We start from the raw sequence: 14,407 nt of genomic DNA, 5'->3' as shown, positions 1-14,407 counted from the left end.
GTGCATATTTATGTGGTTTATGAGGACACAACTTTGTATAATGACATGGGTATGACAGAGGTATTACAATATGAAGGTGGTTTATGAGGACACTGCCTATGTCCCCGTAATTCAAAAGGCTTAAAAAACATACTAAATGGTGTTTTTTTTGAAAATCTAAAAATGCACAAAGTCTCCTGTGAGGGCTAAGTTTAGGTGTAGGGTTGGTGTAGGGCAATAGCACACACAGTTTGTTCAGTATAAAAACCATTACGCCTGTGGAGAGTCCCCATAAACCAACAAAAACCAACATGTCTGTATTTTTCATCAGATAAATACAGCCTTAATGAGTATAAAGAGACGTTTAAAAAGATCTCATACAATGTGTGTGTGTGTGTGTGTGTGTGTGAGAGAGAGAGAGAGAGAGAGAGAGAGACGCTATGTGACTATGTGACGCCACTAGAGGCACTCTTTTTCTCTGAAGACATTAAATTGTTACAATGGGTACAGTGTTAATGGTAATCATAGTTCCTGTTTAAATATTTTTATAGGCTAGTTAGTACAGCTACGGTAGTATTATCACAACTGCAAATTATTATTATTATTATTATGAAAGTATGAATATCCAAAAATGAATATATGAATGTAATTATATTTAGTGTATGGCAGCTATCTAATGTAGCCTATTTTATTACCATTAGTAACTGCACTATGGCATTCTGCCGGAAACTATATGGTTACCATGGTACTTTTTTGTTTAGGGGCGGGGCGGGGGGGGGGGGGGATCTACTTCTGATCAACAGGGTGTTTTTCCGGAAACAAACATATTTGTCTTTTACATTACCACACAAAAATTATTCTATTCAATAACGTCAAGAGACACGGTTCAGCACAAGGGCTGTATTAAATGTGTTGACGTTCTTTTTGAATGGGTTTTTGTTGCCGCCCTTTCCCAGCATCTTCTGACGCGCAGCCCCGGTTGCTCTAGGTGAAGCCCAACTCACTCTCACGAGCTTCAGAATGAAGCAGGTGTCCAACATGGCGAACACGAGCAACGGATCTCTCGCTACTCTCCTCATTTTATTCACCATTTCGGCAGCTATCCATACAGGTAGGAACTGTGCTTTTGAATTAATCTGCTTGTGTTATAAGGGAGAAATGGTTGAGCCAGCGCGACGTTAGCCTCGTGAGGAGATTTGGACACAGTGTGGCGTCGTGATTCAAAGTAATAGTTCAAAGTACCGACGTGTTACAAAGTTAGAAATGTGTTGTTCAAACTGAAACGTTGGAGCGAAATGCGCATTTTTTAAAATCTGTTCTGTTAACTTTGACGCGGTAAAGTCTGCAGATGTTTTCCAGTTGCTTTTGCTGCGGTTCTCTCATGCGGGAGAAACGGGATGTTTCTCTCCTTACAAAAACTAACACTGTTTTACCAGCACATTAGTTACGCTAAGGATGTAACCCAGATATACTGTAGAGCTTTTATCACGACATTAGCAGACTTTTGGAGAGCGGAACATACACTGACCTTTACGTTTAAAGCTCAGCCTCATCGTTCTGAAATAACAGCTTCTGTTTGGATTGATTTAATGTAATGGATTTGGATCTCAGCTGATGCTTCTTTCAGTCAAATTACTCCTGTGAGTGGTTCTCGAACCCCATTTTATTAATCGCAGTCTTTTTGAGCCGATACGAGTTTGCAAGTCATTGGGATGGATTGTGGAAACAACATACAGCTGTTACAACGCATCACGGACAGCGAACACCATGGGCTGCATGCAGCTCGCATACTCCTGCGAATCAGTTCCTTAAAGTTTAGCAATACGCATTAACGCTTTTGTTTCATATCAAAAACACGGTTTTTGCTTTAAAGGGACAGTTCACTTAAAATCAGAATAGTCGTCATTTACTGTTCCTCATGATGTTTCAAACCTCTCTTTGTTTTGTGGAACACAAAAGAAGATGTGAGGCATAACTCAGTCTCAAATTCACTTTTAGTCTATGGAACAAGATGCAACGAAGGTGAAAGGTGACCGAGGCTGCCAGTCCCTAACATTTGTGTCCTACGGTAGAAAGAAAGTCATACGGCTTTTGGGTTTCCATACGCAATAACATGTGGGTGAATAAATGACATAAATTGCGGTGAACTGTCCCTTTAAGTCGCAGTAGCGCATATGCGACCGCTCTGTTTCTCTGTGCTTGTTCTCTGTATTGTTTCTCTCCATGTTCTTTCTTCTGGATAGGCTGTTTAAAAACAGTCATTGCTCAAATAGTAAACTTTAGGGGCTGCGGTAGCAGTTTTGTTTTAAAAATAAATACAAATGTTCCTGAGTCTTCGCTGCTGAGGGAATGTTTTGATGCTCGTGGCACTGCCAATATTTCCTCTGTTATTTAACGCGGTTCTCTTAAGTAACCGACTATTTATCCGCTCTTATGTTGTATCTCCACTTTTAATCTTTCTGGACAACAGTAGTCGCAGTGTTCAAACGGAGTCAACAAGTGCAGGTCTTTTCGCTCGGAAACATATTAAATGTCTTGGTCGACGGTCGTGCTGCGTCTAGTCGGAGGCTGCATCTATAATGCAAGCATCGCTTCGTTGTTTAGTTTTTGTCGCGTTGCGTCGATTGTAATGTGGAGGTTCTATGTTTGCCGCGTCGCGTCGCTCGTTTGCTGTGTAGATGATGTGTGTGTGTGGCTTTATCTCTCCGGACAACGATGCTGGGAAAATAAGGTGTGGAGTCACAATGAAACAAATATTCTTTTACTTTTGGAGGAGGCAGAGCCAGTGATTGGAACGTATCGTGTCAAAACAAAGGACTCTACTTGGAAATGCGTTCGTTGAGATGCTCAGTGCCAGCGATAGATAGATACAACGTGAAAAACCGGTTTTCTTATCTAAGCTTCGAGATTTCCCCTTAAGATGCTTTTTGCGCAACTGACATTAAATCATTATAGTTATCTTGTCATCATTCTGATATCATGTCACAACAATATCTATTATTATTAGGTGTGTCATTTCAGTGGAGCCAGTATAATGTGATGAGTAACAGAGTTATTTCTACAAACATACAGCATGTGTTCATTAAATGGTTAATGCTTGGCTGAATGTATACCAGTTTTATTTTATTTGCATGACTGTAACAACATGATGACATTGGAATATTAAATTAAATTAATTTAAAAACTCATTTTCTTCATTAAAAAGGGACTAAACTAGATATTTTAAACTAGAATTCTAAACCACTGCAAGAGAAAACGTGCATTTGTCTGATTGTACTTTTAACTTTTAATTACTCTAATTCCTACAGCATGTGACAACTTGCCCCAGTGATTCCTATATACCAGCTATCATTACTTCCAAGCTTTTGCTCTTACTACGCCCTCTGAATCTTTAAATGCTTAATGTCTCTTCCGAGCCTGTTGTTTTGAGGGTTTAAGCATTGTTTAATTGTGCTCTGTCTTGTGTTTCCACACAGTGTCTTTAAATGCAAAGCATAGAAGCTTATGCTTAATAGCTCTTCTTTGACAAAAGCCTCATATTTCAGGGAATCCCTCATTTTCCATTAGCCAGCGATAATGCTTTCAAATCAGATGAACATTTAGTACACAGTGTATAGCATGTGTAATTTGTTTAGGCCCTGCAGCAAATAAGTTTATATGAGAATCGAGAAAAGGCAAGCAGTAGCTTAACCATGTTGCTGTTATTAGACATTTCTTCCCCTTTGAAGTGTGTATTATTTGTTTTGCTTCACTTGGCTGTCAGACTAATACCTTACAGAGTGAAAATGAAAATGGCTGGGGGAGAAGCTAATCCACATAAGAATATTTTGAGGATTATGGCTGGAGTCTGCCATGCCCGCCTCGGTATTGATTGGTTGCTTTGCTCTGTAAAAATGACAGTGCAAGGAGAGACAAGAGCTCTCTTAATTCTTTCAGTTTGGGCTGTATCTAGAGAGATTACTGGTGTTATTGGTAATGTTTTTAAAAAAAAAGAGGTGCAGGCCTTGAATTGCATTTTAGTAGTTTGCAGACTTCTAGGTAAAGTTTGGTAACACTATATTTTAAGGTGTGCTTGTTACACACTACATGTACTTACTATTATAATTAGTGGTCGACCGTTATGGGTTTTTTTGACAGCCGATGCCGATATCTTGGAAATCAGGGTGGCCGATATAATTGTATTTATTTGAATTAATATTTAATAAATTTAAAATGATTTGAAAACGAATTAAAAAATAAATGTATAAAATAAACATACTTATACTTTAGAAGATGAGTTTAAAGTTTGTCGATCACACGTCTCCAGTGAAGCTGAACTCTCCTGCTGTCCGCATTCAATTCACAAGGACCGACCATCACGCAGAGAACACGCAATCGTGCAGGATACAAATGCACATTTTATAAGATCTTAAAGCTGGATTTGACTAAGTTTGCAAGGCATGTGAAATTAAATGTACATTAGTCATTCAAAGATTTGTTTAAATTATATAAATGCTTATTTGTTGAATGCTGACGGCAAAGAGAGTATTATAAAGCTTGCCTTTCTATTACTTATTATTTTTGTATACATTTTTAATTACTTTGTTTAACAGTTCTATCTGGTCATTAGACTTATATCCGTATTAGACAGAACTGTTAAAGGTCCCATGACATGCTGTTTTTTGGATACTTTTATATAGGCCTAAGTGGTCCCTAGTACTATATCTGAAGTCTCGTTCCCGAAATTCAGCCTTGGTGCAGAATTTCAGCCACTACGAGCCAGTCCCAAAATGAGCTTTCCTTAGGATGTGCCATTTCTGTGTCTGTAGCTTTAAATGCTAATGATGAGGAGAGAGGCGGGGCAAGGTGGAGGGTGGGTGTGTGGCCTTAACCAGCTTGCGGCCACGGGACCATGCGCTAATGTTGACAGTGGATGTATCGCTATGGCTCATAGACATGCAGTCGTTCAAGCTTTTCAGTTTGACCCAGAATCTGATGCGGATTGAGAAGCACCGGATGAAGAAGTTGCAACTCAGCGGCTACAACAGGACGTCTCCGAATGGTTAGTTTAAAATATTTTGTCTGGATACCGTCTGTGTTTCCCACACATAGACTTTACCTGGGCGGACCGCAACAATATCCACCACCCGCTGCCATTAGATCCCGTGTCTCACACACGAGCGTGACTTTAGAACAATATTTAGTAACTTTCAGACCCTTTAGGCGGCTTTTTTCCCATAACGGGTACATACTAACAAACCTAGCGACGTAAAAAAAACCTTATGTATGACAACAGAAAATATTTAAATGTGAACAGTTTTATTGGGCATTCGGTTGTATTACAGTATGTGACAGTTCATAGAGTAGAACAGATCTGAAGTACCAAAAAACAATGCTTAGCTCATTTGCAAGCCATGATGTCTCTCGCTCGCCTCGCACGGTCGTAGCTCATTTTCTCATGGGCGGGTAAAGCAGAGAAAGGGGAGGTAACCTTTCCCCATATGACGACATAAAGGGAAGATTCCAGATTGGGCCATCTGAACTTTCATTTTCTCAAAGGCGAAGCAGGATACCCAGGGCTCGGTTTACACCTATCGCCATTTCTAGCCACTGGGGGACCATAGTCAGGCTAAGGGAACTCCATATTAATGTTAAAAAACCTCAAAGTGACATTTTCATGCTATGGGAGCATTAATGATGACAGCGAACAAGAGGGAGAATGTGAGCGCTGTGTGCACGGCACTGCCGTTCTCAGCGCCATCCAAATAAAAGTCTGCCGCGCCATAAAAATGAAAGCTTTGAACACATCGGGCAAACAGAAAAACTTAGCGGCCGATGCAGATATTTGAAAAATGTGACCCTGGACCACAAAATGAGTCTTAAGTCGCTGGTGTATATTTGTAGCAATAGCCAAAAAAACATTGTATGGGCCAAAATGATTGATTTTTCTTTTATGCCAAAAATCATTAGGATATTAAGTAAAGATCATGTTCCATGAAGATATTTTGTAAATTTCATGTAAATTTTAATTAAACATCAATTGAAAGCTTATTTATTCATGATGTATAAATCTCAATTTGGAAAAATTGACACTTAAGACTGGTTTTGTGGTCCAGGGTCACAAATATTTGTGATTTCCCTAGGTTTATGGCTTTTGGGGGGGGTAAAGGGGATTTAATATTACAATTAAAACATTGAAGACATATTTTATGATTATTCCTTAAAAATAGTTTTAATCACTTTAGTAGGCTATTGCGTACATTCTACTGAACAATGGGAATACATTTCTGCCGCAGTGTCTACAATTGAAACCCAAACATTTATTTTGACGACGGGTTGCCGTGAATACCTTTACATTTCTGTGTGTATATGATATGAGGGTAGTTTTACTCAAATGAAACGGTCAAATGCTCATGAAGTGACTCTCAAAGCAGTTCTGGAGATGTTGTTCTGTATTTATGTCCTCACTTAGTGAGGCGGCAGCCGTTAATATCACCGCAAGCCTCATGCGCACTTCTGTATGAGTAGCAAACAAAACCGCGCATCTGTGCCATACATTAACACAGAGACAGGCAGAAGTCATATTTAAATAGTCGTTTTGCAGCTTAATATTTACAAATACTAGTGGGAGTAGAGAAAATAAATTTAAATAAAATTAACTTCAAGGGGGGCGGGGGGTGTCGTTGGGAGGGCGGGCCGCCCTCCTAAGATAATGGCAGGGGAAACACTGCAGCTAACTAACACAATAAAACACGATAAAAATGTTAACAATAAAAAAAACATGATTTTTGAAGTTATGTTTTTGCAAATAAACTCTTCAAGTATAACCTAAAGTTTTTATTAACGTTTATGCTAATCTACCTTATCAGATAAATAAATATATTAAATATGTAAATTTTGTAAATTTTTATATTTTAAATATGTATTTTTTTTATAATGTTATATTTTAGTAGTATTAAGCACAAAAAAGGCTTTTCTTTCAGTCATTGAGCTGTTTTATTGAATATTATGAATAATGTGACATTATGCAGGTGCACCCTAGTGTTTGGTGGAAATTGAGACCATTTTTAACGTTCAGTGTAACTGTGAGCTTGTTTTGCAGACAGCTGATGAACCGAAGGATCAAATTGTGAAACGCAGCGCCACCACAACCTCCCACTTCCCATCCTGTGCCGGAGAGCTGCTGATGATGGAGCAGTTTACCATACCATCATATTGCAGCTCACGCTGAGCAAGTTCTTATTAAATGGAGATTACCAGCACCCATTAGCATTACCATTAAGAACAATTCACCCACTCAGAAGTCTTATGTATAAGGTTAATCACTGCTCTTTTCACAAAATATATCTCGTCCCCATCAAGAGAGAGGCGATATGTATGTTATCATAAAGCAAGGTCCCTTGGGAAGCACAACCATTTATCTTCTGGCTGTACAAATAAGGATTTAGTGCTCTCTGATAATCAACAATGAGTTTTTCCTTTTGCAGTACACAGAAAGATAAAAGAGGACTCTTTGGTTGAGAAATCACTACAAAGTCAAATGCTTAGAGGTTGGTCTGTTCATAGTTCGGAAATCCCAAGACGCTGGATTACATATTTGGTCCATACAGCGGGAATTAAACTTGTTGAATCCATTGAAGATGTTAAATGGCTTGGAAGTTGTTGGCTCTTCTTTTTGGATAACAATTTGTTCTTTGATAGTTCTCTTTGTTCACAGCTTGTATTGTTCAGAGCTTTTTGTGGCTTAGAGCCGCAGCATGCAGACAAAAAGATAAATGTGCACGCAATCTTTTAGAGTTTCAGTCCATTCATTATAGCCAATGCACAAGCGTGCGGCGAACCTATTTTTTGCGCTTGTCATTTTATTGTGCTCTGACATTGACTCATTGGGTACATTACAATTGGTATCTCACTCCCTCCTGTTTCATCTTGTCATTTAAGATCGCCTGGGCTTTATATCAACAATGCGCACGGCTGACACTCATCATTCCATCCCCTTTCACACTACCTTGGGCTTTATTAAAATTATTTTATCAGGTCACACTTGAAGGGCAAATGTGAAAGGGTTTTATGTTTGTTTCACGATAAAAAGATGTAGCCATTTGTACTGGCTCCTCTGACCTACTATGTCAAAGGATTCGTTTTTCCTAATAAAACAAAATAGGTCAGGCTGTAATCTCTCAGTGTCTGGTGAAATGCGGTAGGGTGGGCCCGCTGGGGTGATCTGCGATGTTCATCTAACAACACGGCAAGAATTCCTCAGTGCTCTGCAAGTGTCATGTCTTAGGTCAACATCAGATTAAAAATAGTGTTTTTATTTGCTAACTCCCCGCAGGAATTGTGGTTTTCATGTCAATATCAAAGGCAGGTTAGAATTACATTTAACTGTTATTATAGACCTGTATTACCTTGCAATGTTTTAAGAGGATTTATTGTTTGTTTGTGCCAAAAAACATAGTAGAAGCCTTAGCCTAAACCTTAAGTCAAGTCAAGTGGTGGAAACAAAAATACAGAGTCTAATAGTTGGTGGTGACCATTGTAACCAATGCCTAAATTATAGTCAGTAAACAGAGGCTATTTACAGTTAGGAGCTTTGTACAAATGAGCTAGACAGATGGGTGTGGGATGCGGCATTAGTCTTAAGTAGATATAAAGCAGTGAAGATTTACATTGTGCAAATATAAACCACTTATGAAAATGCCGTATAAACCAGTTGAAGCTTGGGATGCACCGATACCACTTTTTCCAGTACTCACCCGATACCGATACTTAAATTTTTGGTACTTGCCGATACCGAGTACCGATACCGATACTTTTATTGTATTTGTAAATTTTTTAAATATTGGGTAAAGAAAACAAATGAGTATGTAAAATGTTAGTTGATTAACTTCATTTATCAAATAGATACTGTCAAACCAAAATTTATTCAGACACCTTCAACATTTCTCACATTTTATTCGCTATAGTTTAGAAAATGCTAATAAAATATTACAAGAACTCCAAGTTAAACTGTGTCAGAACAAATTTAGCTTGATAATACCTTTCTATCAATCAATCAAAATTATTCAGACAGCTGTTGGTATGACAATATTTACACAACTATCAATACTTTGTCGGCCCACCCTTAGCCTTAATGGCAGCCTGTAGTCTCCTGGGCATGCTGTCAACCAGCTTCATGAAAGCCTGAATTAAAATTTTTTTTCCATTATTTGGTCTGAATAATTTTTGGTCTCACTTTTGCATCAATTTTACTGGTAGTCCACTGTATGAAGAATTTTGGGGTATAATTTGTCACAGTTTACTTTATTTTGCTATCCTCAGTTACTTAAATTAACTATAGTGCCCTGCACCCACTAGTAAAAAAAAAGAAAAAAGTTATATCTGGTCTCTGAATAATTTTTGGTTTGACTGTATATCCTTCGGTTATTTTTCACACTTAATTATGCCCATTAAAATGTAATTTACCATTTTTTGTTACTTTCACTGTTCATTTTTTATTTATTTATTTGGTCTATGGTACATCATCTTAAATAGCATTAGAGCTGCTCCATTGCAGCGGCTCAGTGCTGTAACCACGCTTTTTCCTGTAATTATGCAGGGAACCACTCGTTATAAATCAATCATTTTCAGATATAGAATTTTTTTTTTTCATCTGAAACATACTGCGATTTAGATTTCAAAGCCATATAATTGCAGAAACACGCATGAAGCAAGGAAAACACGCACAGCGCGCGCACTTATGTGTACCGGAGCAGATGAAAGGGACAATTACAGAACAGCCTAGCGCATTTCACACAGGCTGATAGTTTCACTTGTTTTTCACTCGTGTTCAATGCTTAAGGTTAAAAATAAATTATGTTTAAAGTGAATGAATGCCCCTATATGTTGTCATATATTTACGATTTAGTTTTAATTCAAATGATGCGTGCTGAGCGAACACCAATAAAGATCACACCACAGAAGTGCGCACGTGCTCTCTCTATCGCTCTCTCCCTACTGTTAAGTAACTTGCGCAATGTTTTACTTACTCGTTTTTGACATTTCCGACCGAAGTACAAACTTTCCAGTGATATCTGTGAGAAAGGGATATTCACTCGACAAGCTCGCGCATCTGCGCCGCCGCGCGCTGGATCCACTCAGCGTGTTTTGCTTATCAGCTTGCTCACATCAGCTATACAGGCATTAATACTGAATGTTTAACATTATATTCATTGCATGTACATTTTTAGACAACCTTAATCTCTAATAACTACATTCTGCTGTCTGTTTTTCTGTTGTTGGTGTTTCTTTGTCTGAATATGGCACTGATCGGCGTGGTATCGGCATTTAGTATCGGGGCATTTTAACGAATACGAGTACGAGTATATGAGCTCAGTATCGACCCGATACCCGATACCAGTATCGGTATCGGTGCATCCCTAGTTGAAGCAGTTGAAGGTTTCCTCTGTACTGCAAATTGCAGGGGAAAATAAATTATGTATGTATATTTACTTCCTAAATATGTATATGTGAGTCTGTAGACATATAAAAACATTTCGGCATTATCAAAAAAAAAGTGTTTACTGTTATGCATCAAAACAGCGACGTAAAATAATCTTTTCGTCTTTAATATGGAAAAGCAGTTGCCGAGTCCCAAATGCCTGTAATCATGTGTTTTTATGCACTCCCTGAACAGATACTCAGTAATCCGGTCACTCAGAGCACACTGATGGACTCGCAGTGTTTTGGAATAAGCTGCTTTCAGTCATTTTTGTCGTCCACTGATGTGCCCGTCAGATTTGTCCGTCAGTAAAGACATGTTATTGTGCTCTTTACATATAAAGAAGAGATTCCAGGCCTAGTGAGATTTTGTTGATTTCAGCATAGCATTCCCAGGATGTCCTTTTAGAGCAGAAATGTACTGTCTATGCAGTATTACAGTTATTGCTGAGCTTCTTATTATGAAGTTTCTTTGTGTGCTCTGTGCCCACTTTAGAATCAAGTGTCACCTTTAATGCTTGAATGTCTCTGGCTTTAGCTCTGTTTGTGTGGTGTGGTTATCTAGAAAGTCATGTTCATTTCACAGCAGTGCCCGAACACTGAATCAGTGCACGAGACAGACCTGCAAATTGGAATGTAGATGTGTTTTACAAGCTGCGCTTGGTCATTTTGTACTTTGCCAAAGACCAATTGTGTTTATCATCTTCTGTAGTTTGCTATAAAAGTGGTTAGGTTTTTAAAAGTGATAGTTCACCCAAAAATTCAGTTTCTTTCTTCTGTTGAACACAACAGTAGCCATTGACTTTTATAGTATTTTTTTCCATACTGTGGAAGTCAACGCTACCGTCAACTGTTTAGTTACCAACATTCTTCAAAGTATATTCTTTTGTGTTCAGCAGAAGAAAGAAACTCATACAGGTGTGGAGCAACTTGAGGTTGAGTAAACGATGACAGAATTTTAATTATTGGGTAAATTATTTACTTTTACTTACTTACTAGGGCTGGGCGATTTGGCCTAAAATCAAAATCTCGATTAATTGAACATTTTAACTCGATTACGATTAATGAACGATTATTTTATTTATTTTTTATTTTTTTGCCCTCATAGTTCACTGACAAGTTTTGTACAGTAAATATGCTCACATATTACAAGTGAGAGATTTTTGAATGAAGGGTGCATTACTTGATTTTAAAATAATTGAAGGAAACACACACTATCTACTATCTATGATTATTTATTGAACATCAATGTTAAACAACTGAAATTAAAGCACACATTGCCTAAAACGAACAGTCACTTTGTTCTTATAAAAAAAGTAAAAATAAATAACTTGCACTTTTGGAAACAAAATAAATTATTTTCAATGTTTTTCTTATTAAAAGTAGAAAATAAGCAGTATCTCTTCTAAATAAAATAACTCTTGTTCATATTCAGTAACGTGATTGTGCTCCAAGTGTTGAAACAAATTGGTGGTGTTACCTTTGGACGTCGAAACTGTTTTTCTACAGTGTCTACATCTGACTTCATTTTGTTCGATGTCATCCTTACTGAAGCCAAAATGTGTCCAAATGACAGAGACTGCGTTTTTCTTTGGTACAAGCTGCTCTTGTTGCTCAGTTGTCTCAGTGATTAAGCTCTTCATGCTCGACATGTCGGCGGAATAACGTAATGTAAGGGAGCGGGGTCACGTGACTCCACACGCGGTAGTGTTTTAAAGGGAAAGTAATCGAAATAATCGACCTGGAAAAATTTGATCGATTATAGGTTCTGAATGTCGATTTCGATTACTTTTCGATTAATCGCCCAGCCCTATTACTTACTTACTTTTGTCATTTAGCAGACGCTTTTGTCCAAAGCGACTTACAAATAAGAAACTAAAAGTTACAACTCTATAAATACTATATACCCACATATTTAAGAAAATAAAGAAATTAAATAAAATTGACACATGCATATAACAACATTTCAATAATAAACATATAAATGAAAAAACTACAATAAAAAGTGATACTTCTATCCCTTGCCGGTGTCCCTGCCCGGTGGAGTCGCACGGTAGAGTTGATGGTCTTTACACTCTTCGGTCTTCACACTAAGAGGGCTTCACACAACGACTGCCGCGACTGCTGCCGCGGTATAATAACCTTTTTTACCAATCCAACAAATCACCATTTCAATTCAGCTGGACCCACTTTCCTGTTTATCAACTAAAAATGGCCAAGTAAGTGCACACACTGACAAGATACGCGATACAGTACGAGACCAAACACGATTTCAGCACCTCTCAACACAGTAAACAAAATAAGCGTTTATTTCTTAACATTTAGACTGCTTAAAAATTGGGAAACGTAAACCACTTCTACTACACTACACTACAAAATGTGACGCTGAGGACTGGAGTAATGGCTACTAAAAATTCATCTTTCAGGAATAAAATTCAGGAAGAGATTACGTTTTAAAATATTGAAATATAAAGCAGACATTTTAAATAGCAATAATATGTCGCATTGTTACTCTCTTTACTGTATATTTAAATACACTAAAAATAAATACAGTCTTGGTGGGCATAAGAAATGTCCTTGAAAACATTTAAAAGAAAATCTTACCAACCCCAAATTTCTGAATGATCTCTTTACAGCCTAAAACATCTCTCTATTTTGTGTAACTTTAAAGCACTACGTTAACTAGACTTTCAAATTTACAATCACCAATGTTACTTTACATGAATGAAAATTTGTGTAATCATCTTTTTTGCTAGGATGTCTAATCCACTAATTTGTGGATCCTTAAATACTCGATGCGATTTAGTGATAAGTGTGATGAAATAAAGGATATTAGCTTGCCTTAGGGTCTTAAAGGCTCATGCAATGGACTAGCAACCCTTTTCTTGTGTGCTTATGCCATGTAGACAAAATCTTCCCAATCTGGATTTGTTAATCCTGTTATCGGAGGATTCTACTTTTGTTCCCCTACTGTGCTGACAACAGACTAATTTTTGGTTCCAGACAAGATCTCAGTTAAAGAAGCCATCTGGCCTTTTTTTTTTTTTTTTTTTCCTTCAGGTCAGACAGTCACCCCTGAACAGTAACAAGACAGAAGGCACAGATAGGATGGCTAGCAACCCTTTCTGGGGTGAGAAAAGAGGAAATTGTTATAGCATTGGAGAATTACGGTTCAGGGCATAAAGAATCATGTGAAATTTGTGTCAGATGAACATAAAGCAGATACAGGTTGAGGGTAAAAAGATGAAATGAAAGTTCGAAGAGATGTTGGAGTATTTGGCCTCATTTCCCAGTGGTATTCCATAGCATTTGGGATTGTTGTCTAAGAAGCAAGTGGTAAATGATGACAAAAATACGATCTCCATACAAATGCCATATTTTAATTCTCCGGGGTCTCATTTCACAGCTTCAAAATGATAGAGTATAAGTGATGTGTTGCGCTCGTTATTGTATAGAGATCGACCGATATATCGATTTACCGATATTTTTCCCGATATTTAAGCATTTTTTCATAATCGAATATTGGTTTTGTAATATCGGATTCCCCGATAAACACCGCCATCTTGTGGACGTTTTCAGAATTGCGCGCAGGATCGCAATTGCAGCGCATCTGAGGGGAGACAAGACAGCAACGGCGTGCAGGTACTTGATTTGCTGTAGTTAGTAAACTATTTAATATTACAGGCATTAATGCACAAATTAGATGTATTACATAAATGCCTGATATATAGTTTAAATGCAACTTGGCTCTAAGAAATATGATAAATAAGATACTCTGTCAAGCCCTGTCCCTATAAAGATAGGCTATAACTTTGCCTGAAATAACATGAATTAGCACATGGTGGAAATAAAAGCGCTGAATTTAATTCTCTCTGTGGTCTATTAGTCTCGTGAAGTCGGAGTCACATAGATAATCCGTCAAGTCCTCTCCCAATAAAGACGTAACTTTGCATGAATTAAATAATACAGC

At 37.7% G+C, this 14,407-nt stretch overlaps 1 protein-coding gene across 5 annotated transcripts in view; it reads left to right on the top strand.

Moving 5' to 3' along the window:
• Nucleotides 1–738: 738 nt before the first annotated feature.
• LOC306855829 (cell adhesion molecule 1-like) overlaps nt 739–14,407 on the top strand; it is a 353,210-nt gene continuing 339,541 nt past the window's right edge. For 2 of the 5 annotated variants that reach the window (XM_079394727.1, XM_079394725.1), the window contains exon 1: nt 1,003–1,090. In XM_079394727.1, the coding sequence (XP_079250853.1) occupies nt 1,018–1,090 (73 nt within the window). In that variant the 5' untranslated portion in view covers nt 1,003–1,017. Of the gene's footprint in view, nt 1,091–14,407 lie in introns of all 5 variants that reach the window. The other 3 variants (XM_079394726.1, XM_079394724.1, XM_079394728.1) reach the window with 3 other exon arrangements.

This window comes from Barbus barbus (assembly GCF_936440315.1).
Source record: "Barbus barbus genome assembly, chromosome: 36".
Lineage (NCBI taxonomy): Eukaryota > Metazoa > Chordata > Actinopteri > Cypriniformes > Cyprinidae > Barbus > Barbus barbus.
The sequence above is the reverse complement of the archived record's forward strand: the minus strand, read 5'-3'. Positions and strand labels throughout refer to the sequence as shown.